A 25,338-nucleotide genomic window follows, 5' to 3' on the forward strand; every position below is an offset into this window, starting at 1 on the left:
AGTCCATTTCAGGGTCCCATGGTCATTGAAGGGCCCCTTGTATGAACTTTTGGCTTTGCTTGAAGGCAATGTTTCCACCATGGGTATTGTATTCAGTCCAAAGTCTATTGCAATCCTCCCTTGTGAAATCTTTTTCAACCTCACCAAGCTTGTCCTCTTTCAACTATCACAGTGTGAAAGGAGACACACATGTCCATGAGGTATTTCACATGTATCTGTGCTCACAGAAGGAGCCAAAATAGCTCAGTTGGGAGCGCGTTAGACTAAAGATCCAAATGTCCCTGGTTCAATCCCGGGTTTCGGCAGACAAGCCATGCCTGCACACATTTGTGTTTCCCTGTGTTAGCTCAGTGTGCCAAGTGATCAGAAAACCTTTGAAGCTTGAAAAAAAGGTAGGCACTTTGAGTCCAACTTTTAGCCAGACTCTCCTTAGGCCAGGCACATTGAAGTCCATTTTTGGTTGCCCATGATGTCAGAAAGCATTTTGTGTTCTTGGTACTGACCAGTCCATTTCAGGGTCCCATGGTCATTGAAGGGCCCCTTGTATGAACTTTTGGCTTTGCTTGAAGGCAATGTTTCCACCATGGGTATTGTATTCAGTCCAAAGTCTATTGCAATCCTCCCTTGTGAAATCTTTTTCAACCTCACCAAGCTTGTCCTCTTTCAACTATCACAGTGTGAAAGGAGGCACACATGTCCATGAGGTATCTCACAGGTATCTGTGCTCACAGAAGGTGCCGAAATAGCTCAGTTGGGAGAGCGTTAGACTGAAGATCTAAAGGTCCCTGGTTCAATCCCGGGTTTTGGCAGACAAGCCATGCCTGCACATGTGTGTTACCCTGGGTCATCTCAGTGTGCCAAGTGATCAGAAAACCTTTAAAGCTCGAAAAAAAGTTAGGCACTTTGAGTCCAACTATCAGCCAGACTCTCCTGAGGCCAAGCACATTGAAGTCCATTTTTGGTTGCACATGATGTCAGAAAGAGTTTTCTGTTCTTGGTACTGACCAGTCCATTTCAGGGTCCCATTGTCATTGAAGGGCCCCTTGTATGAACTTTTGGCTTTGCTTGAAGGCAATGTTTCCACCATGGGTATTGTATGCAGTCCAAAGTCTATTGCAATCCTCCCTTGTGAAATCTTTTTCAACCTCACCAAGCTTGTCCTCTTTCAACTATCACAGTGTGAAAGGAGGCACACATTTCCATGAGGTATCTCACAGGTATCTGTGCTCACAGAAGGAGCCGAAATAGCTCAGTTGGGAGAGCGTTAGACTGAAGATCTAAAGGTCCCTTGTTCAATCCCGGGTTTCGGCAGACAAGCCATGCCTGCACACATTTGTGTTTCCCTGAGTTAGCTCAGTGTGCCAAGTGATCAGAAAACCTTTGAAGCTTTGAAAAAAAGGTAGGCGCTTTGAGTCCAATTTTAAGCCAGACTCTCCTTAGGCCAGGCACATTGAAGTCCATTTTTGGTTGCCCATGATGTCAGAAAGCATTTTGTGTTCTTGGTTCCTACCAGTCTATTTCAGGGTCTTATGGTCATTGAAGGGCCCCTTGTATGAACTTTTGGCTTTGCTTGAAGGCAATGTTTCCACCATGGGTATTGTATTCAGTCCAAAGTCTATTGCAATCCTCCCTTGTGAAATCTTTTTCAACCTCACCAAGCTTGTCCTCTTTCAACTATCACAGTGTGAAAGGAGGCACACATGTCCATGAGGTATTTCACATGTATCTGTGCTCACAGAAGGGGCTGAAATAGCTCAGTTGGGAGAGCGTTAGACTGAAGATCTAAAGGTCCCTGGTTCAATCCCGGGTTTCGGCAGACAAGCCATGCCTGCACACATTTGTGTTTCCCTGTGTTAGCTCAGTGTGCCAAGTGATCAGAAAACCTTTGAAGCTTGAAAAAAAGGTAGGCACTTTGAGTCCAATTTTTAGCCAGACTCTCCTGAGGCAAGGCACATTGAAGTCCATTTTTGGTTGCCCATGATGTCAGAAAGAGTTTTCTGTTCTTGGTACTGACCAGTCCATTTCAGGGTCCCATGGTCATTGAAGGGCCTCTTGTATGAACTTTTGGCTTTGCTTGAAGGCAATGTTTCCACCATGGGTATTGTATTCAGTCCAAAGTCTATTGCAATCCTCCCTTGTGAAATCTTTTTCAACCTCACCAAGCTTGTCCTCTTTCAACTATCACAGTGTGAAAGGAGGCACACATGTCCATGAGGTATTTCACATGTATCTGTGCTCACAGAAGTAGCCGAAATAGCTCAGTTGGGAGAGCGTTAGACTGAAGATCTAAACGTCCCTGGTTCAATCCCGGGTTTTGGCAGACAAGCCATGCCTGCACATGTGTGTTACCCTGGGTCATCTCAGTGTGCCAAGTGATCAGAAAACCTTTAAAGCTCGAAAAAAAGTTAGGCACTTTGAGTCCAACTATCAGCCAGACTCTCCTGAGGCCAGGCACATTGAAGTCCATTTTTGGTTGCACATGATGTCAGAAAGAGTTTTCTGTTCTTGGTACTGACCAGTCCATTTCAGGGTCCCATTGTCATTGAAGGGCCCCTTGTATGAACTTTTGGCTTTGCTTGAAGGCAATGTTTCCACCATGGGTATTGTATTCAGTCCAAAGTCTATTGCAATCCTCCCTTGTGAAATCTTTTTCAACCTCACCAAGCTTGTCCTCTTTCAACTGTCACAGTGTGAAAGGAGACACACATGTCCATGAGGTATTTCACATGTATCTGTGCTCACAGAAGGAGCCAAAATAGCTCAGTTTGGAGAGCGTGAGACTGAAGATCTAAAGGTCCCTGGTTCAATCCCGGGTTTCGGCAGACAAGCCATGCCTGCACACATTTGTGTTTCCCTGTGTTAGCTCAGTGTGCCAAGTGATCAGAAAACCTTTGAAGCTTGAAAAAAAGGTAGGCACTTTGAGTCCAACTTTTAGCCAGACTCTCCTGAGGCAAGGCACATTGAAGTCCATTTTTGGTTGCCCATGATGTCAGAAAGAGTTTTCTGTTCTTGGTACTGACCAGTCCATTTCAGGGTCCCATGGTCATTGAAGGGCCCCTTGTATGAACTTTTGGCTTTGCTTGAAGGCAATGTTTCCACCATGGGTATTGTATTAAGTCCAAAGTCTATTGCAATCCTCCCTTGTGAAATCTTTTTCAACCTCACCAAGCTTGTCCTCTTTCAACTATCACAGTGTGAAAGGAGACACACATGTCCATGAGGTATTTCACATGTATCTGTGCTCACAGAAGGAGCCAAAATAGCTCAGTTGGGAGAGCGTTAGACTGAAGATCTAAAGGTCCCTGGTTCAATCCCGGGTTTCGGCAGACAAGCCATGCCTGCACACATTTGTGTTTCCCTGTGTTAGCTCAGTGTGCCAAGTGATCAGAAAACCTTTGAAGCTTGAAAAAAAGGTAGGCACTTTGAGTCCAACTTTTAGCCAGACTCTCCTTAGGCCAGGCACATTGAAGTCCATTTTTGGTTGCCCATGATGTCAGAAAGAGTTTTCTGTTCTTGGTACTGACCAGTCCATTTCAGGGTCCCATGGTCATTGAAGGGCCCCTTGTATGAACTTTTGGCTTTGCTTGAAGGCAATGTTTCCACCATGGGTATTGTATTCAGTCCAAAGTCTATTGCAATCCTCCCTTGTGAAATCTTTTTCAACCTCACCAAGCTTGTCCTCTTTCAACTATCACAGTGTGAAAGGAGGCACACATGTCCATGAGGTATTTCACATGTATCTGTGCTCACAGAAGGAGCCGAAATAGCTCAGTTGGGAGAGCGTTAGACTGAAGATCTAAAGGTCCCTGGTTCAATCCCGGGTTTCGGCAGACAAGCCATGCCTGCACACATTTGTGTTTCCCTGTGTTAGCTCAGTGTGCCAAGTGATCAGAAAACCTTTGAAGCTTGAAAAAAAGTTAGGCACTTTGAGTCCAATTTTTAGCCAGACTCTCCTGAGGCAAGGCACATTGAAGTCCATTTTTGGTTGCCCATGATGTCAGAAAGCATTTTGTGTTCTTGGTTCCTACCAGTCTATTTCAGGGTCTTATGGTCATTGAAAGGGCCTTGTATGAACTTTGGGCTTTGCTTGAAGGCAATGTTTCCACCATGGGTATTGTATTCAATCCAAAGTCTATTGCAATCCTCCCTTGTGAAATCTTTTTCAACCTCACCAAGCTTGTCCTCTTTCAACTATCACAGTGTGAAAGGAGGCACACATGTCCATGAGGTATCTCACAGGTATCTGTGCTCACAGAAGGTGCCGAAATAGCTCAGTTGGGAGAGCGTTAGACTGAAGATCTAAAGGTCCCTGGTTCAATCCCGGGTTTTGGCAGACAAGCCATGCCTGCACATGTGTGTTACCCTGGGTCATCTCAGTGTGCCAAGTGATCAGAAAACCTTTAAAGCTCGAAAAAAAGTTAGGCACTTTGAGTCCAACTATCAGCCAGACTCTCCTGAGGCCAAGCACATTGAAGTCCATTTTTGGTTGCACATGATGTCAGAAAGAGTTTTCTGTTCTTGGTACTGACCAGTCCATTTCAGGGTCCCATTGTCATTGAAGGGCCCCTTGTATGAACTTTTGGCTTTGCTTGAAGGCAATGTTTCCACCATGGGTATTGTATGCAGTCCAAAGTCTATTGCAATCCTCCCTTGTGAAATCTTTTTCAACCTCACCAAGCTTGTCCTCTTTCAACTATCACAGTGTGAAAGGAGGCACACATTTCCATGAGGTATCTCACAGGTATCTGTGCTCACAGAAGGAGCCGAAATAGCTCAGTTGGGAGAGCGTTAGACTGAAGATCTAAAGGTCCCTGGTTCAATCCCGGGTTTCGGCAGACAAGCCATGCCTGCACACATTTGTGTTTCCCTGAGTTAGCTCAGTGTGCCAAGTGATCAGAAAACCTTTGAAGCTTTGAAAAAAAGGTAGGCGCTTTGAGTCCAATTTTAAGCCAGACTCTCCTTAGGCCAGGCACATTGAAGTCCATTTTTGGTTGCCCATGATGTCAGAAAGCATTTTGTGTTCTTGGTTCCTACCAGTCTATTTCAGGGTCTTATGGTCATTGAAGGGCCCCTTGTATGAACTTTTGGCTTTGCTTGAAGGCAATGTTTCCACCATGGGTATTGTATTCAGTCCAAAGTCTATTGCAATCCTCCCTTGTGAAATCTTTTTCAACCTCACCAAGCTTGTCCTCTTTCAACTATCACAGTGTGAAAGGAGGCACACATGTCCATGAGGTATTTCACATGTATCTGTGCTCACAGAAGGGGCTGAAATAGCTCAGTTGGGAGAGCGTTAGACTGAAGATCTAAAGGTCCCTGGTTCAATCCCGGGTTTCGGCAGACAAGCCATGCCTGCACACATTTGTGTTTCCCTGTGTTAGCTCAGTGTGCCAAGTGATCAGAAAACCTTTGAAGCTTGAAAAAAAGGTAGGCACTTTGAGTCCAATTTTTAGCCAGACTCTCCTGAGGCAAGGCACATTGAAGTCCATTTTTGGTTGCCCATGATGTCAGAAAGCATTTTGTGTTCTTGGTTCCTACCAGTCTATTTCAGGGTCTTATGGTCATTGAAAGGGCCTTGTATGAACTTTGGGCTTTGCTTGAAGACAATGTTTCCATCATGGGTATTGTTTTCAGTCCAAAGTCTATTGCAATCCTCCCCTGTGAAATCTTTTTCAACCTCACCAAGCTTGTCCTCTTTCAACTATCACAGTGTGAAAGGAGGCACACATGTCCATGAGGTATTTCACATGTATCTGTGCTCACAGAAGGAGCCGAAATAGCTCAGTTGGGAGAGCGTTAGACTGAAGATCTAAAGGTCCCTGGTTCAATCCCGGGTTTTGGCAGACAAGCCATGCCTGCAAAAGTGTGTTACCCTGGGTCATCTCAGTGTGCCAAGTGATCAGAAAACCTTTAAAGCTGGAAAAACAGTTAGGCACTTTGAGTCCAACTATCAGCCATACTCTCCTGAGGCCAGGCACATTGAAGTCCATTTTTGGTTGCCCATGATGTCAGAAAGAGTTTTCTGTTCTTGGTACTGACCAGTCCATTTCAGGGTCCCATGGTCATTGAAGGGCCCCTTGTATGAACTTTTGGCTTTGCTTGAAGGCAATGTTTCCACCATGGGTATTGTATTCAGTCCAAAGTCTATTGCAATCCTCCCTTGTGAAATCTTTTTCAACCTCACCAAGCTTGTCCTCTTTCAACTATCACATTGTGAAAGGAGGCACACATGTCCATGAGGTATTTCACATGTATCTGTGCTCACAGAAGGAGCCGAAATAGCTCAGTTGGGAGAGCGTTAGACTGAAGATCTAAAGGTCCCTGGTTCAATCCCGGGTTTCGGCAGACAAGCCATGCCTGCACACATTTGTGTTTCCCTGTGTTAGCTCAGTGTGCCAAGTGATCAGAAAACCTTTGAAGCTTGAAAAAAAGGTAGGCACTTTGAGTCCAATTTTTAGCCAGACTCTCCTGAGGCAAGGCACATTGAAGTCCATTTTTGGTTGCCCATGATGTCAGAAAGAGTTTTCTGTTCTTGGTACTGACCAGTCCATTTCAGGGTCCCATGGTCATTGAAGGGCCCCTTGTATGAACTTTTGGCTTTGCTTGAAGGCAATGTTTCCACCATGGGTATTGTATTCAGTCCAAAGTCTATTGCAATCCTCCCTTGTGAAATCTTTTTCAACCTCACCAAGCTTGTCCTCTTTCAACTATCACAGTGTGAAAGGAGGCACACATGTCCATGAGGTATTTCACATGTATCTGTGCTCACAGAAGGAGCCGAAATAGCTCAGTTGGGAGAGCGTTAGACTGAAGATCTAAAGGTTCCCTGTTCAATCCCGGGTTTTGGCAGACAAGCCATGCCTGCACACATTTGTGTTTCCCTGTGTTAGCTCAGTGTGCCAAGTGATCAGAAAACCTTTGAAGCTTGAAAAAAAGGTAGGCACTTTGAGTCCAATTTTTAGCCAGACTCTCCTGAGGCAAGGCACATTGAAGTCCATTTTTGGTTGCCCATGATGTCAGAAAGCATTTTGTGTTCTTGGTTCCTACCAGTCTATTTCAGGGTCTTATGGTCATTGAAGGGCCCCTTGTATGAACTTTTGGCTTTGCTTGAAGGCAATGTTTCCACCATGGGTATTGTATTCAGTCCAAAGTCTATTGCAATCCTCCCCTGTGAAATCTTTTTCAACCTCACCAAGCTTGTCCTCTTTCAACTATTACAGTGTGAAAGGAGGCACACATGTCCATGAGGTATTTCACATGTATCTGTGCTCACAGAAGGAGCCGAAATAGCTCAGTTGGGAGAGCGTTAGACTGAAGATCTAAAGGTCCCTGGTTCAATCCCGGGTTTGGGAAGACAAGCCATGCCTGCACACATTTGTGTTTCCCTGTGTTAGCTCAGTGTACCAAGTGATCAGAAAACCTTTGAAGCTTGAAAAAAAGGTAGGCACTTTGAGTCCAATTTTTAGCCAGACTCTCCTTAGGCCAGGCACATTGAAGTCCATTTTTGGTTGCCCATGATGTCAGAAAGAGTTTTCTGTTCTTGGTACTGACCAGTCCATTTCAGGGTCCCATGGTCATTGAAGGGCCCCTTGTATGAACTTTTGGCTTTGCTTGAAGGCAATGTTTCCACCATGGGTATTGTATTCAGTCCAAAGTCTATTGCAATCCTCCCCTGTGAAATCTTTTTCAACCTCACCAAGCTTGTCCTCTTTCAACTATCACAGTGTGAAAGGAGGCACACATGTCCATGAGGTATTTCACATGTATCTGTGCTCACAGAAGGAGCCGAAATCGCGGTACCCGACAGCCGCTCGACTGTATCTTCGACTCCAATCACAGCGCCAGATCCATCTTTCGTCTGCCAATCACAAGAGCAAATCCATCTTTCTACAACCAATCAACGGGCCGTATCCATCTTTCGCCGACCAATCACGGAGCGAAAACCATCTTTCGACGCGTCGACCAATCACGGCTCGCTCTCCATCTTTCCTAACCGGCTAATCGGAGCGAGCGGGGGGCGGGAGCTATATCCGTCAAAGACCAAGTGCGCTCGGACAGAACGGTGAAAAGTAGCGGCGGAGAGCGTTCAAGGTATGTTGATGCTCCACTAATTTCTAAACTCTTGTTCATTTGTTGATAGAAATGTACGAGCTAAGTTCTCTTTTTGTGTACAATGCGGGATATGTTGTTGTTGAGTGAAGTTTAGTACTTTTATACTCGCGCGCGTATACTAGCGCTAGTAGGATAAACAAGTACATTAACACTTGTAAAGCTGTCGATGGCAGAAAAAAAGACGCAGCGAGATATAAAATGGTCATAAAGTGTAATGTATGTCATAATTACATACATGTGTGCCCGTACGGCGCACTTTTCAGTCACAATTTATTAGATAAGTATATTCGTTTTATTTTGCGCGGACAAAAAGGCGCAAAGACGCTGTTAGTGCAAAGCCTGATATAACGTTTATGGTATGTTATTCGTTTAGTGTTGTACTTTTAAGTCACAAGTTATCCATTCATTCATTTATTCATTCATTCATTCATTCATTCATTTATTTATTCACAACGCCGGTAAAGGTTGTGCTACCGAGTGTCTCGCTAGCTTGTGACCAGCATGTTATACGTTCAGTCGTGGCATGAGCTGCACAGGTATATTTGACTCAATTATACTTGAGATGGGATTTCTACTGTATGCAACGTGTACGAGGGGCAGTATTGCCTTTACTTTTTTATTTATTTTTACTATATTTAATTCTAAGACTGTGTTATTCTTCAGTTAACTTGTATCTCCAGGTGTGTCAATTTGAATGTATGATAAACTGTAGGATTAAAAACCAGAACCAGCTGTATTGCTTGAAAACACGAGGAATTTAACTTGGTGAGCTGTGCTCTCTTGTGAAGGCCTTAAATAGAACAAGAATAAACTCAATTAACTAAATAAACAATATAAACAATATAAGATCAACAGTATAAACAAATAAGTGTAAATAATATGTGTACAAGCACTTTTCAGAGTGGTGGGGGTGGTTGTGTGTGTGTGTGTGTGTGTGTGTGTGTGTGTGTGTGTGTGTGTGTGTGTGTGCGCGTGTGTGTGTGCGTGTGTGTGTGTGCGTGTGTGTGTGTGCGTGTGTGTGTGTGTGTGTGTGTGTGTGTTTGTGCGTGGGTGTTTGTGCGTGGGTGTGTGTGCGTGGGTGTGTGTGCGTGGGTGTGTGTGCGTGGGTGTGTGTGTGGGTGGGTGGGTGGGGTCATATGAGCTCATCTGCTATCTCCTGACAGTCAGGAAGTTGGTGATCCACTGACAGAAGACTGCATCCTCCATTGACCTGTTTGAAATGTAGACAAATTGCAGGGGGTCCAGCAGGAGGCCTGTGATGTCCTTCAGGTGGCCCAACACCGGTCTCTCAAAGGGGTTCATGGCCACAGACATCAGGGCCTGTAGTCGTTGAGTCCTTTGATGGCGGGTTTCTTTGGGACTGGACTTTTTTTTGTTACCTGCAGGGTGGGGGGAAGGTCTCCTGTAGCTCATGACATCTCACAGGCCTTTCTAGACTTCTAAGGGCTGATCTCCCTTGTCACTTTGTTCCTGGCCTACTTGAACAGGTCTGGGTCCCCGCTCCTGTAAGCCTCCTCCTTGGCCTCCAGGGGTGAATAGAAGGGTTCACAGTTTATGAATAACGTCATCAGAACTAGGCTGCAATTTGTGTTGGCACCATCGCCTGCAAAAGTTTGCAGACACTGGTGTTTGGCCTTCCAGTGAGGGCAACAGACCTGCACCCCGCCAGAAAAAGTGGCACCACTATTATCAAATGGTAAACTTTTAAAAGAACACACACATCATGTCAGAAAAACACCCACTTTAATATTAAGTTTTTTCTAATCCACAACTGGCTCAGCAAACGGTGGTGAATAAAGATGTAATAGTATTTCTTTTGTTAGTTTACAGTTATATTGTGCTATTCTTGCAGCTGGTAAAGTTGAACTTTGTGGTTACAGATAGAGAGGTGTCCTCTTCAGTTGAGAGGACAGGCTACTCTTGTCCAAGGACCTCAGAGCTGTTCTTGTGGCTTTCACAAGGTAACCCTTATTAAATTCAACATTCCGCTGAAAGGGTTAAAGTATTTCCTCCGAATGTTGACTGCTTATGTTATTATGCACACTAATGCACTTACTCCTGATGTACTTTTTTTCAGGCAAGGGAGCATGCCAGGGCTTCTTCATCTGGGGGACAGCAGCCTCAATCCAGTCAGTCCACAGCAGGACTGACTGGGTCCACAGCCACTGAATCCACAGCTGGTCCATCAGCTGGGGCAAGTCCTGTGAAAAGGACTAAACTGGTATTGTCCATGGTAAATATAACTTCTTTATAAAGCTACAAACTATAGAGTTACTATCAGATTACATAATTATCAGATTATCAGATTACATAAGACCATGAACATGTATTTTTCGCCTAGAAATAGGCGTTTTAATTATTGTCTATATTTCTCTGTTACTTTATTCAGTTTGAAAGATCGAGGTTTGGGTCCCATACACATACACCAAAACCAAACCTCAATGTTCAGAGGAAAAAACCCTCTCAGGTAAGTATTAAAGACTATGATTTAGAGCTCACAAAAACCTGGTGTGTTGTTTTGTGATTCTGATTATAAATGTCTACACAGACACAAAGTAACCCTGGCTCTGCTGCTGCCACCACATCCCCATCCCAATCTCCATCTTCCCACAACCCTTCGTCTCCTCGCCATTCCCCAGCTCCCTGCCGTTCCCCATCTCCTCGCCCTCATACCCCTGTGTGCCCATCCCCGTCTGACTTTTTTCTAGCTCCACCACCTGCTGCTGTGAGAAGACCAGCCCCAGTTCTCCCTGTGCCAGTGCATGTGGCTGAGATGGTCCCTGTAAGCTGCTTTTTAAATCTTGAACATAACACATACCATTTCATCTGTTAATGTTGCTTCTGTTTATAACCATGCTTATATTTGATCACAGCAGGACCCCCCTCAGCCCCAATCCTCTGTGGAGCTCCCACTCTTGTGGGCAGAGACCCTTCCTGTGCAGGATCACAAGTGGGTGTCTGCAGCTCTTTTTAAGGTTGGGGCGAGCGGAAAGCTGGAGCTGCGTGATTGCCTCCAGCTTTGGTACAACCCTCCACCACCAGCCCTGTTGTACCACCAGGTTCCCACCCCTGATCGTTTTTTCTCCCATCGACTCTTCTTGTGGATGCCCTATAGACTGTGGAAGGTGCGGTTGTTTTGTACCAACCCCACCTGCACAAGGCATCCACTTGCTGGGGGAGGTCTACACAGGAGAGTCCGGAAGGTGCTAGACATTGACAGCTACTACATCCTTGCTACAGAGACACTGATCTGCAGCAAGTGCAGAAGTAGCTATGTGTCTACTGGACAGAACATCCTCCAGCAACTGGACCTGGCTCACCGATCAGAGTTCAGGGTTATCCTTACTCGCAAGTAAGTTATACAATACACTGAATTGTTCCTCCTCCTTTTTTTCTTTTAAGTAATATATTTGAATACTCTTTTGTAGGTATGCCTGTGACATACGTGTCATTCGTCTCTTGAGAGAAAGAACCCTTGGGAATGGTCCTGCACGCATCGTCAGCCAGCTGAAGGAAAACCACAGCGAGGTAAATTGTAAATTTCACAAGAGCAATATAAACCACGGACTATAATGCCACACAAACACATACACCGACCTCTTTCTCTACAGTGGCTAATTCACTTTAAACACTCAGCTCTGCCTCTCAGCCATTGCTCTGCTGGACTGATAAATATACCTTAACACTTGTTTATTTACTCTTGATTCTAGATATGTAACAGCAAAATATGAAATATTATCATTTATCCCTTTATACCCATAAAAGCGATACCATTTCTCAGTTATACTTGTCCAAAAGACCTGCTGACTCTTCTGCTTTTAAGAAACATCACTGTCACTTAAAAAGCATCACTGTGTTTTAGTTTCTTAAGAATTTTTCCCACTTGGGTATCAGTTAAGGTGTATCTTCTTGTTAATGTGATTTTAGGAGTGGCTACAGCGTGTTGGGAGATACACCTCTGAGTGCATCGCCTTTAAGTCAAACCCTAGCCTGTTGCCGCCCAAGTTCCAGGAGCCTCCACAGCCAGAAGTTATCCCCAGCTTCAAATGGATCCTGACTGTTTACAGCCACGATATCCTCAACAGGCTTGAGGATATCAACGCTCATATAACAAGCACTTATGGATCCATTTTGAAATTGGACTCGACCAAAAAGGTTTGAACTGATCTCTGGATAACTGCATTCTTAATTGAAGTTGAGGTTTTTTTCCAAACAATTTTTTACTCTTCCTCCTTTAGACTAGAATAACACGTTTTCAGCACATATGATTCATTACATCCTTTAACATGTTTAGAAATTGTCCATGATTCAGATCATGAAATTATACATGATTCAGATAATTCTGTACCTATACAATATCCTAATAACTCTGTCTACATATTTATTTTTATTTTCAGATCACTAAGAAGCTGTCAGGGCCTGCTAAAGGCACAGCACAATGGCTGACATCAGTCGGGAATGAGGTAGGCCAGGTCCTCATCAGTGTCCTGACTGCAAATGAAGGTCCTGGATTGGATCAGATGGCTGCAGGCTTGGTACAGAGGTATCAGAAGGCAGGTGTGGTTCCCCCCATTGCGCTGTATGTGGACTGTGGCTGCTGCAAAGAAGTCGGGGAAACAAAACTGAAGATGCGCTTCAGTGGGTGGCCAGATCTCACTGTCCGCCTTGATATCTGGCACTTCATGCGGCGGCTGGCTGTAGGCTGTACCACAGACGCCCATCAGCTATATCCCACTTTTATGGCCCGCATGTCAGCATGTATTTTTGAGTGGGATGCAGAGGATGTGGCTCTGCTGCGAAGGGCCAAGAAGGAGCAGCTAAAGCAGCAGAACTGGCCTGCACTTTCTGAGAGGGAGCTGGACCGCCACATAACCAAGGAAGAGCTGGCCTTGCACTGTAGGAGGAGGACCAGAGGAGAAGCAAAAACAATTCTTCTCCTTGATCAGCTTCTCTGGGAGCTCATGAGTGACAAAGGCAAGGATGCACTCGGTGTTCCCCTTTTCAACAGCTAAAGGATGCAGCACATCTGGAGAACCCAGAAGCGGCATGTGGCATGCATTCAGGACCCCCCAGGTGTGTCACTTTACACTGAGACTGGAACCATCATGAAGGGAGGTGTCCAGCTCAAAACCTACCGCTGTGCAAGGGGCTCCACATCCCTGGAATCCTTTCATTGCCACCTGGCACGATTCATTCCAGGTTTGTGTTCATGTTTTATAGTGTTTATGAGTTAATGTTCCTATCTTAATAAAATTGTGTTACTAATCATACAAATTATTACAGCGATGATTTGCACGCACTCAATGGTATTTTGTCATTGTCACATTTTCATTGGTGCCATCTCCTGGTCACTGGCCTGAATAACACAATAAATTGATGAAAGGCCTCTTAGCACTCTTGGTCATTAAATACGCACACATCATACTTGCAACACTATAGCAAAAAAATACTATACTGAGCTTTGACGATTTGTTGTTTGTTCTTGTATTAAACTGCATTGTCAACTCTCTCCTCCCATTTAAAAGTTTAATTTTTGATCAGTAGGGAGACTGCATATAAAACTTAGCTCAACAATAAAATCTCATATTGCGGCTTTTTTCTTGTCTTTCCTTTAGGGAACAGCGCCAACGCTGTGAACTTCCAGATCTACCTCGTGGAGGGCTTGCATCGCTGGAACCAGAACCGTGCTGCTGCTGCTGTTGCAACCGAACCATCTCCGCTGCACAGTTATACAGGAGAGTTGGTTCATTGCGTCAACAGCCAGTATGAGCAAGTGTTTGGCAGGAAACTGGTTCCTACCTTTGTGCCACCTGCTAAATACACAGGTGAGAGTTTTGTGATAACTGCATTAAAATATCTTGTGTTTGTGTTTATATATGTGTGTGTGTGTGTGCGTGCGCGTGTTGGTCTTATGTTAACTTTCCGGTTTTTCTTTCAATACTTTCTCAGGAGAGCTGATTGGTGTGCAGTATTTGCTGAAGCAAAACGACGAGCCTCTGCAAAACATGCAGAGCAGTTGTTTGGAGACCTCCGAGCAGCTGGAGGACCTGGATGTGGAAGAGCAAGGAGCAGAGGATGAAGGATTTATTGAGGATTTGGGAGAAGAAGCTACTGTGGCAGATCTAGTGAACTGCGAAGAGGTTCAGCCATCCAGTATCTCTTCTACCCCCAGCACTTCTTGGATGACAAGCAGCGTGCCCCCTGAAGCACTCTCCCAGCCACCAGCAGAACTCAATCCTCCAGCTCCTGTCCCTCCACCAGCTCATGTCCTTCCTCCAGCTGTGGTCCCTCCTCCAGCTGCTGTCCCTCCTCCAGCTGCTGTCCCTCCTCCAGCTGCTGTCTCTCCTCCAGCTGCTGTCCCTCCTCCGGCTCCTGTCTCTTCTCCAGCTCCAGTCCCTCTTTTGCCCTCTGCCCCTTCTCCAGCTCCTGTTCATCCTCCATTAACACCCCGCCTCCTGCCAGAACTGAACCCCCCAGTACCAGCTCTACCTTTCGCCTCCGTCTCCCTTCCAGCGCCTCCACAGCCACCTGCTCCTTTCCAAGCTGTGGATGCAAACAGCCTCCCTGGCATGGACAGAGTGGATGCTCTAGCTGAGTACCTGGTGGAGCTCCGTCATCAAACAGGTCTCACTCTGACCAATCAGCAGGCCCACACCATTGTCAGTCTGTGGCAAAATCTCACCGATTTTGATAAGCAGCGAGTGGTGTATGCAGCTCGACACCAGGACAGGCTGTTGACTGGGCGCTTCAGACACTCCAAACAGCGGTCTGATTTCACCCCTGGAGTGGAGAGCACAAAGAGGTGTGTCCTTGGCTCAAAAGGCTCCCCTGCACAGTGGCCAGACTGCTGCAGGCTTATTGAGACCATTTTTGTCAGGCTTTGTAACATCCATAGGAGCCCAAAAAAGAAGGAGGAGAAAAGCCTGTCAAGATGGTCCCTTATTCTGCAGGACTACAGGAGGATCAGGCAACTGCTGCTCTGCAACGGAGTAGTGATGGAGCAGACCACTCTTCAACCCGTTGAAGTAAACCAGACCACCCTGACTCAGTGGTTTAATAAACGGATGAAAGGTCAAGAGGTTGAGGTCCTTTTGAAAGATGTGCAGCTGCCTGAAGCACGGCCACTGGCAGCAGTACCTTTACTGCCTGCCAGACCACAGCCCCTGTTTCCCATTCAGCATCACCATCCCCATCAGCTGCATGCATATGTGATGCCACCTAATACAGCTGGGCAGGCCAGAAGCAAAATCAGGCGGGCTCCAGCCACCACCGTCCAGCCTTCAGCCACCACAGTCCAGCCTTCAGCCACCATTGTTCAGCCTTCAGCCACTACTGTCCAGGCTCTAGCCCCTTCCCTCCATCCTCTGGCTGCCTTTACCCAGCCTCCAGCCACCTCAGTCCAGCAAGGCCCAGAACCACAGCCCAGGCCCATCCAACCAAGGCCCATAGCTGCACAACGGCAGCTGTTTCCCTCCGCCCAGCTTCAACCTGTTGTGCCACTGTTCGCTCCCTGCCCTGTTCCTGGGACATCCACCCCCTTAACTGACGCCCCTCATCAATCCTCTCAAAAGAGAAAATACACACGCACTGCAACATCAAATGTTTGTAAGAAGTGTGGTGCCTTTCGTACTGCAGAAACTGGCCACAGTCAGTATAAAGGTACAATTTATTGCCCGAAAGCAGAAACTTTATCGAAAGACGAATGGCTTGAGGCGATGCAGAGGGCAGCTTTTGAGAAAAGCTTAAACATTAAGTTTTTGTAAATAGTTGTGTAGTTATAGGTGGCTTGTAAATAGTTAAAGATGTAAATTTTGTTTGTTTGAAAATCAAAGAATGTTAGTTCGTTATTTTAGAGTACAGTTACACTGTAAATTATTGATATTTGTTTGTTCTGTTCAATCATTTCTACCTTGCAATGTTTTAATTATCGGATTTGTTCTCTGTGTTTTATGTGAAAGTTAAATCAAGTTCTTACAGTCTCATGACCTCCACAGTTTCAAGTTGTAAGAAAAACCACATCACTGTCAAAACCCACCCTTAAAAATAAAAGTGCAGAGTTCTAGCACTTTGAGGGACCATTTTTATAATTTGTGTCTTTGTTGTTTCTGTTTGGATTTCACTTTTCTTTGTTGTTTTTGAGTTATTTGTCATTTGTGTGCCTTTTCAAGAACATTTTCTGAAATTTTCCCGCTTTCTTTTCATGTTTCCTTTTATTTATTCTCAGTAATCTGATTTGATTTAAAAGAAAAATGTTCCAAAACCTCCAACACAGTCTTACGGTGTCATTTATTACATTAATGTGTCAGCATATCATCCCAGTTTCTTAGTTGTGGTAAAGAAAAGGGCCTTGTGTAACACCGTGCAAAGAAATACAACTTCAGTAATCATACTGTCATGTCTTTTCTGGAGGCTGAAGTTGGAGCTAGTCTTAAAGGCCAAGGACCCGCCATATCTGGCTGGTAGACTTAAAACTTCTTCAGTTAAAGTCTAATCATTAAATATTGTTAAATCAAATGAAGAATCAAAGTCAGCAAAGAGAGTCCACAGGTTTATTGAATTTCAATTCTGAAGAATCCAAACTGAAAAACACAGACTTTTGAAGAAGTTTTTGAAGGTTTGTGAAGTAAACTGGTCAGCCCTGCGGTTGGCTGGTGACCAGTCCAGGTTGTACCCCGCCTCTCGCCCAGTGACAGCTGGGATAGGCTCCAGCCACCCGGGACCCTGGATGGATGGATGGATGGATGAAGTAAACTGCTTATTTGTTTCCTCTTGTGTTTATGGTATTTGTGTGGTATGTAAGTGTTTGTGTGCGTGTATGTGTGCGCATGCCTGTATAGAAAAATGTGCAGTGAATTAAAATTCCAAGGAAAAGGTACACACACACACACACACACACACACACACACACACACACATAAACGTTTCTATCACTTACTATGAATTACAACCTTTAATCACTGACTACAACCTTCAAAGAACTGCTACAATACATCCATATATAACACATCAACTATTGTGTAAAGTGCCATAAATACTGCCATAATGTACTATAATTTAATTACTGAATGCATTAAATGCAAAACTTGCTCTACAATAAAAATTGCTAATTTTTTGCACTAATTCCAGGACTATTCCAGGACATGCATGAAAGGATGCAATCAGACATTTAATGTTTGAGGGAGGGTAAATGAACTTTAGAGAACACAATCAACAAAATTCCGTTTTGCCCATGGTTGGATTCGAACCCTGATCTGTCCCTTTTTTCTCCATTTTTTTCTTCCTTTTTCTTCCCCCTTTCTCCCCTTCTTCCCCCCACTATACGGACAAATGTTCCCCAGCTTTCGCGGAGTTGGGAGAGCGTTAGACTGAAGATCTAAAGGTCCCTGGTTCAATCCCGGGTTTCGGCAGACAAGCCATGCCTGCACACATTTGTGTTTCCCTGTGTTAGCTCAGTGTGCCAAGTGATCAGAAAACCTTTAAAGCTCGAAAAAAAGGTAGGCACTTTGAGTCCAACTATCAGCCAGACTCTCCTGAGGCCAGGCACATTGAAGTCCATTTTTGGTTGCCCATGATGTCAGAAAGAGTTATCTGTTCTTGGTACTGACCAGTCCATTTCAGGGTCCCATGGTCATTGAAGGGACCCTTGTATGAACTTTTGGCTTTACTTGAAGGCAATGTTTCCACCATGGGTATTGTATTCAGTCCAAAGTCTATTGCAATCCTCCCCTGTGAAATCTTTTTCAACCTCACCAAGCTTGTCCTCTTTCAACTATTACAGTGTGAAAGGAGGCACACATGTCCATGAGGTATTTCACATGTATCTGTGCTCACAGAAGGAGCCGAAATCGGTTGGGAGAGCGTTAGACTGAAGATCTAAAGGTCCCTGGTTCAATCCCGGGTTTCGGCAGACAAGCCATGCCTGCACACATTTGTGTTTCCCTGTGTTAGCTCAGTGTGCCAAGTGATCAGAAAACCTTTAAAGCTCGAAAAAAAGGTAGGCACTTTGAGTCCAACTATCAGCCAGACTCTCCTGAGGCCAGGCACATTGAAGTCCATTTTTGGTTGCCCATGATGTCAGAAAGAGTTATCTGTTCTTGGTACTGACCAGTCCATTTCAGGGTCCCATGGTCATTGAAGGGACCCTTGTATGAACTTTTGGCTTTGCTTGAAGGCAATGTTTCCACCATGGATATTGTATTCAGTCCAAAGTCTATTGCAATCCTCCCCTGTGAAATCTTTTTCAACCTCACCAAGCTTGTCCTCTTTCAACTATTACAGTGTGAAAGGAGGCACACATGTCCATGAGGTATTTCACATGTATCTGTGCTCACAGAAGGAGCCGAAATAGCTCAGTTGGGAGAGCGTGAGACTGAAGATCTAAAGGTCCCTGGTTCAATCCCGGATTTCGGCAGACAAGCCATGCCTGCACACATTTGTGTTTCCCTGTGTTAGCTCAGTGTGCCAAGTGATCAGAAAACCTTTGAAGCATAAAAAAAAGCTAGGCACTTTGAGTCCAATTTTTAGCCAGACTCTCCTGAGGCAAGGCACATTGAAGTCCATTTTTGGTTGCCCATGATGTCAGAAAGAGTTTTCTGTTCTTGGTACTGACCAGTCCATTTCAGGGTCCCATGGTCATTGAAGGGCCCCTTGTATGAACTTTTGGCTTTGCTTGAAGGCAATGTTTCCACCATGGGTATTGTATTAAGTCCAAAGTCTATTGCAATCCTCCCTTGTGAAATCTTTTTCAACCTCACCAAGCTTGTCCTCTTTCAACTATCACAGTGTGAAAGGAGGCACACATGTCCATGAGGTATTTCACATGTATCTGTGCTCACAGAAGTAGCCGAAATTGCGGTACCCGACAGCCGCTCGACTGTATCTTCGACTCCAATCACAGCGCCAGATCCATCTTTCGTCTGCCAATCACAAGAGCAAATCCATCTTTCTACAACCAATCAACGGGCCGTATCCATCTTTCGCCGACCAATCACGGAGCGAAAACCATCTTTCGACGCGTCGACCAATTACGGCTCGCTCTCCATCTTTCCTAGCCGGCTAATCGGAGCGAGCGGGGGGCGGGAGCTATATCTGTCAAAGACCAAGTGCGCTCCGACAGAACGGCGAAAAGTAGCGGCGGAGAGCGTTCAAGGTATGTTGATGCTCCACTAATTTCTAAACTCTTGTTCATTTGTTGATAGAAATGTACGAGCTAAGTTCTCTTTTTGTGTACAATGCGGGATATGTTGTTGAGTGAAGTTTAGTACTTTTATACTCGCGCGCGTATACTAGCGCTAGTAGGATAAACAAGTACATTAACACTTGTAAAGCTGTCGATGGCAGAAAAAAAGACGCAGCAAGCTATAAAATGGTCAGAAAGTGTAATGTATGTCATAATTACATACATGTGTGCCCGTACGGCGCACTTTTCAGTCACAATTTATTAGATAAGTATATTCGTTTTATTTTGCGCGGACAAAAAGGCGCAAAGACGCTGTTAGTGCAAAGCCTGATATAACGTTTATGGTATGTTATTCGTTTAGTGTTGTACTTTTAAGTCACAAGTTATTCATTCATTCATTCATTCATTCATTTATTTATTCACAACGCCGGTAAAGGTTGTGCTACCGAGTGTCTCGCTAGCTTGTGACCAGCATGTTATACGTTCAGTCGTGGCATGAGCTGCACAGGTATATTTGACTCAATTATACTTGAGATGGGATTTCTACTGTATGCAACGTGTACGAGGGGCAGTATTGCCTTTACTTTTTTATTTATTTTTACTATATTTAATTCTAAGACTGTGTTATTCTTCAGTTAACTTGTATCTCGAGGTGTGTCAATTTGAATGTATGATAAACTGTAGGATTAAAAATCAGAACCAGCTGTATTGCTTGAAAACACGAGGAATTTAACTTGGTGAGCTGTGCTCTCTTGTGAAGGCCTTAAATAGAACAAGAATAAACTCAATTAACTAAATAAACAATATAAACAATATAAGATCAACAGTATAAACAAATAAGTGTAAATAATATGTGTACAAGCACTTTTCAGAGTGGTGGGGGTGGTTGTGTGTGTGTGTGTGTGTGTGTGTGTGTGTGTGTGTGTGTGTGTGTGTGTGTGTGTGTGTTTGTGTTTGTGCGTGGGTGTGTGTGCGTGGGTGTGTGTGCGTGGGTGTGTGTGTGGGTGGGTGGGTGGGGTCATATGAGCTCATCTGCTATCTCCTGACAGTCAGGAAGTTGGTGATCCACTGACAGAAGACTGCATCCTCCATGGACCTGTTTGAAATGTAGACAAACTGCAGGGGGTCCAGCAGGAGGCCTGTGATGTCCTTCAGGTGGCCCAACACCGGTCTCTCAGAGGGGTTCATGGCCACAGACATCAGGGCCTGTAGTCGTTGAGTCCTTTGATGGCGGGTTTCTTTGGGACTGGACTTTTTTTTGTTACCTGCAGGGTGGGGGGAAGGTCTCCTGTAGCTCATGACATCTCACAGGCCTTTCTAGACTTCTAAGGGCTGATCTCCCTTGTCACTTTGTTCCTGGCCTACTTGAACAGGTCTGGGTCCCCGCTCCTGTAAGCCTCCTCCTTGGCCTCCAGGGGTGAATAGAAGGGTTCACAGTTTATGAATAACGTCATCAGAACTAGGCTGCAATTTGTGTTGGATTAAATGTTCCTTTTTAGAGTTGAGAAAAACCTTCTACTCCTTAAATCAAATGGAAAAGATTCGTTTTATTGTTTTATAGTACCAGTGCTAGTATATGGGCTATGAGCATATGAGTGTATGTTTTTCAACCTTTCATTTTTATTATTTACTTTAGATGTCTGGAAAGTCACACAAGGCTATGGATGATGCCCACTGGCACCATCGCCTGCAAAAGTTTGCAGACACTGGTGTTTGGCCTTCCAGTGAGGGCAACAGACCTGCACCCCGCCAGAAAAAGTGGCACCACTATTATCAAATGGTAAACTTTTAAAAGAACACACACATCATGTCAGAAAAACACCCACTTTAATATTAAGTTTTTTCTAATCCACAACTGGCTCAGCAAACGGTGGTAAATAAAGATGTAATAGTATTTCTTTTGTTAGTTTACATTTATATTGTGCTATTCTTGCAGCTGGTAAAGTTGAACTTTGTGGTTACAGATAGAGAGGTGTCCTCTTCAGTTGAGAGGACAGGCTACTCTTGTCCAAGGACCTCAGAGCTGTTCTTGTGGCTTTCACAAGGTAACCCTTATTAAATTCAACATTCCGCTGAAAGGGTTAAAGTATTTCCTCCGAATGTTGACTGCTTATGTTATTATGCACACTAATGCACTTACTCCTGATGTACTTTTTTTCAGGCAAGGGAGCATGCCAGGGCTTCTTCATCTGGGGGACAGCAGCCTCAATCCAGTCAGTCCACAGCAGGACTGACTGGGTCCACAGCCACTGAATCCACAGCTGGTCCATCAGCTGGGGCAAGTCCTGTGAAAAGGACTAAACTGGTATTGTCCATGGTAAATATAACTTCTTTATAAAGCTACAAACTATAGAGTTACTATCAGATTACATAATTATCAGATTATCAGATTACATAAGACCATGAACATGTATTTTTCGCCTAGAAATAGGCGTTTTAATTATTGTCTATATTTCTCTGTTACTTTATTCAGTTTGAAAGATCGAGGTTTGGGTCCCATACACATACACCAAAACCAAACCTCAATGTTCAGAGGAAAAAACCCTCTCAGGTAAGTATTAAAGACTATGATTTAGAGCTCACAAAAACCTGGTGTGTTGTTTTGTGATTCTGATTATAAATGTCTACACAGACACAAAGTAACCCTGGCTCTGCTGCTGCCACCACATCCCCATCCCAATCTCCATCTTCCCACAACCCTTCGTCTCCTCGCCATTCCCCAGCTCCCTGCCGTTCCCCATCTCCTCGCCCTCATACCCCTGTGTGCCCATCCCCGTCTGACTTTTTTCTAGCTCCACCACCTGCTGCTGTGAGAAGACCAGCCCCAGTTCTCCCTGTGCCAGTGCATGTGGCTGAGATGGTCCCTGTAAGCTGCTTTTTAAATCTTGAACATAACACATACCATTTCATCTGTTAATGTTGCTTCTGTTTATAACCATGCTTATATTTGATCACAGCAGGACCCCCCTCAGCCCCAATCCTCTGTGGAGCTCCCACTCTTGTGGGCAGAGACCCTTCCTGTGCAGGATCACAAGTGGGTGTCTGCAGCTCTTTTTAAGGTTGGGGCGAGCGGAAAGCTGGAGCTGCGTGATTGCCTCCAGCTTTGGTACAACCCTCCACCACCAGCCCTGTTGTACCACCAGGTTCCCACCCCTGATCGTTTTTTCTCCCATCGACTCTTCTTGTGGATGCCCTATAGACTGTGGAAGGTGCGGTTGTTTTGTACCAACCCCACCTGCACAAGGCATCCACTTGCTGGGGGAGGTCTACACAGGAGAGTCCGGAAGGTGCTAGACATTGACAGCTACTACATCCTTGCTACAGAGACACTGATCTGCAGCAAGTGCAGAAGTAGCTATGTGTCTACTGGACAGAACATCCTCCAGCAACTGGACCTGGCTCACCGATCAGAGTTCAGGGTTATCCTTACTCGCAAGTAAGTTATACAATACACTGAATTGTTCCTCCTCCTTTTTTTCTTTTAAGTAATATATTTGAATACTCTTTTGTAGGTATGCCTGTGACATACGTGTCATTCGTCTCTTGAGAGAAAGAACCCTTGGGAATGGTCCTGCACGCATCGTCAGCCAGCTGAAGGAAAACCACAGCGAGGTAAATTGTAAATTTCACAAGAGCAATATAAACCACGGACTATAATGCCACACAAACACATACACCGACCTCTTTCTCTACAGTGGCTAATTCACTTTAAACACTCAGCTCTGCCTCTCAGCCATTGCTCTGCTGGACTGATAAATATACCTTAACACTTGTTTATTTACTCTTGATTCTAGATATGTAACAGCAAAATATGAAATATTATCATTTATCCCTTTATACCCATAAAAGCGATACCATTTCTCAGTTATACTTGTCCAAAAGACCTGCTGACTCTTCTGCTTTTAAGAAACATCACTGTCACTTAAAAAGCATCACTGTGTTTTAGTTTCTTAAGAATTTTTCCCACTTGGGTATCAGTTAAGGTGTATCTTCTTGTTAATGTGATTTTAGGAGTGGCTACAGCGTGTTGGGAGATACACCTCTGAGTGCATCGCCTTTAAGTCAAACCCTAGCCTGTTGCCGCCCAAGTTCCAGGAGCCTCCACAGCCAGAAGTTATCCCCAGCTTCAAATGGATCCTGACTGTTTACAGCCACGATATCCTCAACAGGCTTGAGGATATCAACGCTCATATAACAAGCACTTATGGATCCATTTTGAAATTGGACTCGACCAAAAAGGTTTGAACTGATCTCTGGATAACTGCATTCTTAATTGAAGTTGAGGTTTTTTTTCAAACAATTTTTTACCCTTCCTCCTTTAGACTAGAATAACACGTTTTCAGCACATATGATTCATTACATCCTTTAACATGTTTAGAAATTGTCCATGATTCAGATCATGAAATTATACATGATTCAGATAATTCTGTACCTATACAATATCCTAATAACTCTGTCTACATATTTATTTTTATTTTCAGATCACTAAGAAGCTGTCAGGGCCTGCTAAAGGCACAGCACAATGGCTGACATCAGTCGGGAATGAGGTAGGCCAGGTCCTCATCAGTGTCCTGACTGCAAATGAAGGTCCTGGATTGGATCAGATGGCTGCAGGCTTGGTACAGAGGTATCAGAAGGCAGGTGTGGTTCCCCCCATTGCGCTGTATGTGGACTGTGGCTGCTGCAAAGAAGTCGGGGAAACAAAACTGAAGATGCGCTTCAGTGGGTGGCCAGATCTCACTGTCCGCCTTGATATCTGGCACTTCATGCGGCGGCTGGCTGTAGGCTGTACCACAGACGCCCATCAGCTATATCCCACTTTTATGGCCCGCATGTCAGCATGCATTTTTGAGTGGGATGCAGAGGATGTGGCTCTGCTGCGAAGGGCCAAGAAGGAGCAGCTAAAGCAGCAGAACTGGCCTGCACTTTCTGAGAGGGAGCTGGACCGCCACATAACCAAGGAAGAGCTGGCCTTGCACTGTAGGAGGAGGACCAGAGGAGAAGCAAAAACAATTCTTCTCCTTGATCAGCTTCTCTGGGAGCTCATGAGTGACAAAGGCAAGGATGCACTCTGTGTTCCCCTTTTCAACAGCGAAAGGATGCAGCACATCTGGAGAACCCAGAAGCGGCATGTGGCATGCATTCAGAACCCCCCAGGTGTGTCACTTTACACTGAGACTGGAACCATCATGAAGGGAGGTGTCCAGCTCAAAACCTACCGCTGTGCAAGGGGCTCCACATCCCTGGAATCCTTTCATTGCCACCTGGCACGATTCATTCCAGGTTTGTGTTCATGTTTTATAGTGTTTATGAGTTAATGTTCCTATCTTAATAAAATTGTGTTACTAATCATACAAATTATTACAGCGATGATTTGCACGCACTCAATGGTATTTTGTCATTTGTCACATTTTCATTGGTGCCATCTCCTGGTCACTGGCCTGAATAACACAATAAATTGATGAAAGGCCTCTTAGCACTCTTGGTCATTAAATACGCACACATCATACTTGCAACACTATAGCAAAAAAATACTATACTGAGCTTTGACGATTTGTTGTTTGTTCTTGTATTAAACTGCATTGTCAACTCTCTCCTCCCATTTAAAAGTTTAATTTTTGATCAGTAGGGAGACTGCATATAAAACTTAGCTCAACAATAAAATCTCATATTGCGGCTTTTTTCTTGTCTTTCCTTTAGGGAACAGCGCCAACGCTGTGAACTTCCAGATCTACCTCGTGGAGGGCTTGCATCGCTGGAACCAGAACCGTGCTGCTGCTGCTGTTGCAACCGAACCATCTCCGCTGCACAGTTATACAGGAGAGTTGGTTCATTGCGTCAACAGCCAGTATAAGCAAGTGTTTGGCAGGAAACTGGTTCCTACCTTTGTGCCACCTGCTAAATACACAGGTGAGATTTTTGTGATAAGTGCATTAAAATATCTTGTGTTTGTGTTTATATATGTGTGTGTGTGTGTGTGTGTGTGTGTGTGTGTGTGTGTTGGTCTCATGTTAACTTCACGGTTTTTCTTTCAATACTTTCTCAGG

At 44.7% G+C, this 25,338-nt stretch overlaps 2 protein-coding genes and 12 non-coding genes across 14 annotated transcripts; all 14 read left to right on the plus strand.

Moving 5' to 3' along the window:
* Nucleotides 1–232: 232 nt before the first annotated feature.
* trnaf-aaa (transfer RNA phenylalanine (anticodon AAA)) lies at nt 233–305 on the plus strand. The gene has a single exon. It is a non-coding gene; the product is annotated as a tRNA-Phe (tRNA).
* A 431-nt stretch (nt 306–736) lies between these two features.
* Nucleotides 737–809, plus strand: trnaf-gaa (transfer RNA phenylalanine (anticodon GAA)). The gene has a single exon. It is a non-coding gene; the product is annotated as a tRNA-Phe (tRNA).
* Nucleotides 810–1,238: 429 nt separating this feature from the next.
* trnaf-gaa (transfer RNA phenylalanine (anticodon GAA)) lies at nt 1,239–1,311 on the plus strand. The gene has a single exon. It is a non-coding gene; the product is annotated as a tRNA-Phe (tRNA).
* A 432-nt stretch (nt 1,312–1,743) lies between these two features.
* On the plus strand, nt 1,744–1,816 carry trnaf-gaa (transfer RNA phenylalanine (anticodon GAA)). Its single transcript has one exon. It is a non-coding gene; the product is annotated as a tRNA-Phe (tRNA).
* A 431-nt stretch (nt 1,817–2,247) lies between these two features.
* Nucleotides 2,248–2,320, plus strand: trnaf-gaa (transfer RNA phenylalanine (anticodon GAA)). Its single transcript has one exon. It is a non-coding gene; the product is annotated as a tRNA-Phe (tRNA).
* A 933-nt stretch (nt 2,321–3,253) lies between these two features.
* On the plus strand, nt 3,254–3,326 carry trnaf-gaa (transfer RNA phenylalanine (anticodon GAA)). Its single transcript has one exon. It is a non-coding gene; the product is annotated as a tRNA-Phe (tRNA).
* A 431-nt stretch (nt 3,327–3,757) lies between these two features.
* trnaf-gaa (transfer RNA phenylalanine (anticodon GAA)) lies at nt 3,758–3,830 on the plus strand. The gene has a single exon. It is a non-coding gene; the product is annotated as a tRNA-Phe (tRNA).
* A 430-nt stretch (nt 3,831–4,260) lies between these two features.
* trnaf-gaa (transfer RNA phenylalanine (anticodon GAA)) lies at nt 4,261–4,333 on the plus strand. Its single transcript has one exon. It is a non-coding gene; the product is annotated as a tRNA-Phe (tRNA).
* Nucleotides 4,334–4,762: 429 nt separating this feature from the next.
* trnaf-gaa (transfer RNA phenylalanine (anticodon GAA)) lies at nt 4,763–4,835 on the plus strand. Its single transcript has one exon. It is a non-coding gene; the product is annotated as a tRNA-Phe (tRNA).
* A 432-nt stretch (nt 4,836–5,267) lies between these two features.
* On the plus strand, nt 5,268–5,340 carry trnaf-gaa (transfer RNA phenylalanine (anticodon GAA)). The gene has a single exon. It is a non-coding gene; the product is annotated as a tRNA-Phe (tRNA).
* Nucleotides 5,341–5,770: 430 nt separating this feature from the next.
* trnaf-gaa (transfer RNA phenylalanine (anticodon GAA)) lies at nt 5,771–5,843 on the plus strand. Its single transcript has one exon. It is a non-coding gene; the product is annotated as a tRNA-Phe (tRNA).
* A 429-nt stretch (nt 5,844–6,272) lies between these two features.
* Nucleotides 6,273–6,345, plus strand: trnaf-gaa (transfer RNA phenylalanine (anticodon GAA)). The gene has a single exon. It is a non-coding gene; the product is annotated as a tRNA-Phe (tRNA).
* A 3,627-nt stretch (nt 6,346–9,972) lies between these two features.
* LOC141797858 (uncharacterized) lies at nt 9,973–13,124 on the plus strand. Its single transcript, XM_074679544.1, has 8 exons — nt 9,973–10,073; nt 10,190–10,345; nt 10,502–10,579; nt 10,752–10,894; nt 10,986–11,464; nt 11,541–11,640; nt 12,040–12,267; nt 12,510–13,124. The coding sequence occupies exons 4-8, from the start codon at nt 10,886–10,888 to the stop codon at nt 13,122–13,124; spliced, it is 1,431 nt and encodes a 476-aa protein (XP_074535645.1). The 5' UTR covers nt 9,973–10,073; nt 10,190–10,345; nt 10,502–10,579; nt 10,752–10,885.
* A 5,943-nt stretch (nt 13,125–19,067) lies between these two features.
* Nucleotides 19,068–24,344, plus strand: LOC141797859 (uncharacterized). The gene is made up of 11 exons (XM_074679545.1): nt 19,068–19,261; nt 20,928–21,071; nt 21,256–21,336; nt 21,453–21,608; nt 21,765–21,842; nt 22,015–22,157; nt 22,249–22,727; nt 22,804–22,903; nt 23,303–23,530; nt 23,773–24,271; nt 24,322–24,344. Exons 6-11 carry the CDS (start codon nt 22,149–22,151, stop codon nt 24,342–24,344), a joined length of 1,338 nt encoding a protein of 445 aa, XP_074535646.1. The 5' UTR covers nt 19,068–19,261; nt 20,928–21,071; nt 21,256–21,336; nt 21,453–21,608; nt 21,765–21,842; nt 22,015–22,148.
* Nucleotides 24,345–25,338: the final 994 nt, after the last annotated feature.

This window comes from Halichoeres trimaculatus, unplaced genomic scaffold (assembly GCF_033239565.1).
Source record: "Halichoeres trimaculatus isolate MK-OKI-2021-1 unplaced genomic scaffold, fHalTri1.1 fHalTri1_scaffold_9, whole genome shotgun sequence".
Lineage (NCBI taxonomy): Eukaryota > Metazoa > Chordata > Actinopteri > Labriformes > Labridae > Halichoeres > Halichoeres trimaculatus.

Coding starts and splice junctions, on each gene's coding strand:
- LOC141797858 (XM_074679544.1), top strand. Junction 11,465..11,540: donor AGGGTTATCCTTACTCGCAA/GTAAGTTATACA, acceptor ACTCTTTTGTAG/GTATGCCTGTGACATACGTG. Junction 12,268..12,509: donor AATTGGACTCGACCAAAAAG/GTTTGAACTGAT, acceptor TTTTATTTTCAG/ATCACTAAGAAGCTGTCAGG.
- LOC141797859 (XM_074679545.1), top strand. Junction 22,728..22,803: donor AGGGTTATCCTTACTCGCAA/GTAAGTTATACA, acceptor ACTCTTTTGTAG/GTATGCCTGTGACATACGTG. Junction 24,272..24,321: donor GGAAGAGCTGGCCTTGCACT/GTAGGAGGAGGA, acceptor CTCCTTGATCAG/CTTCTCTGGGAGCTCATGAG.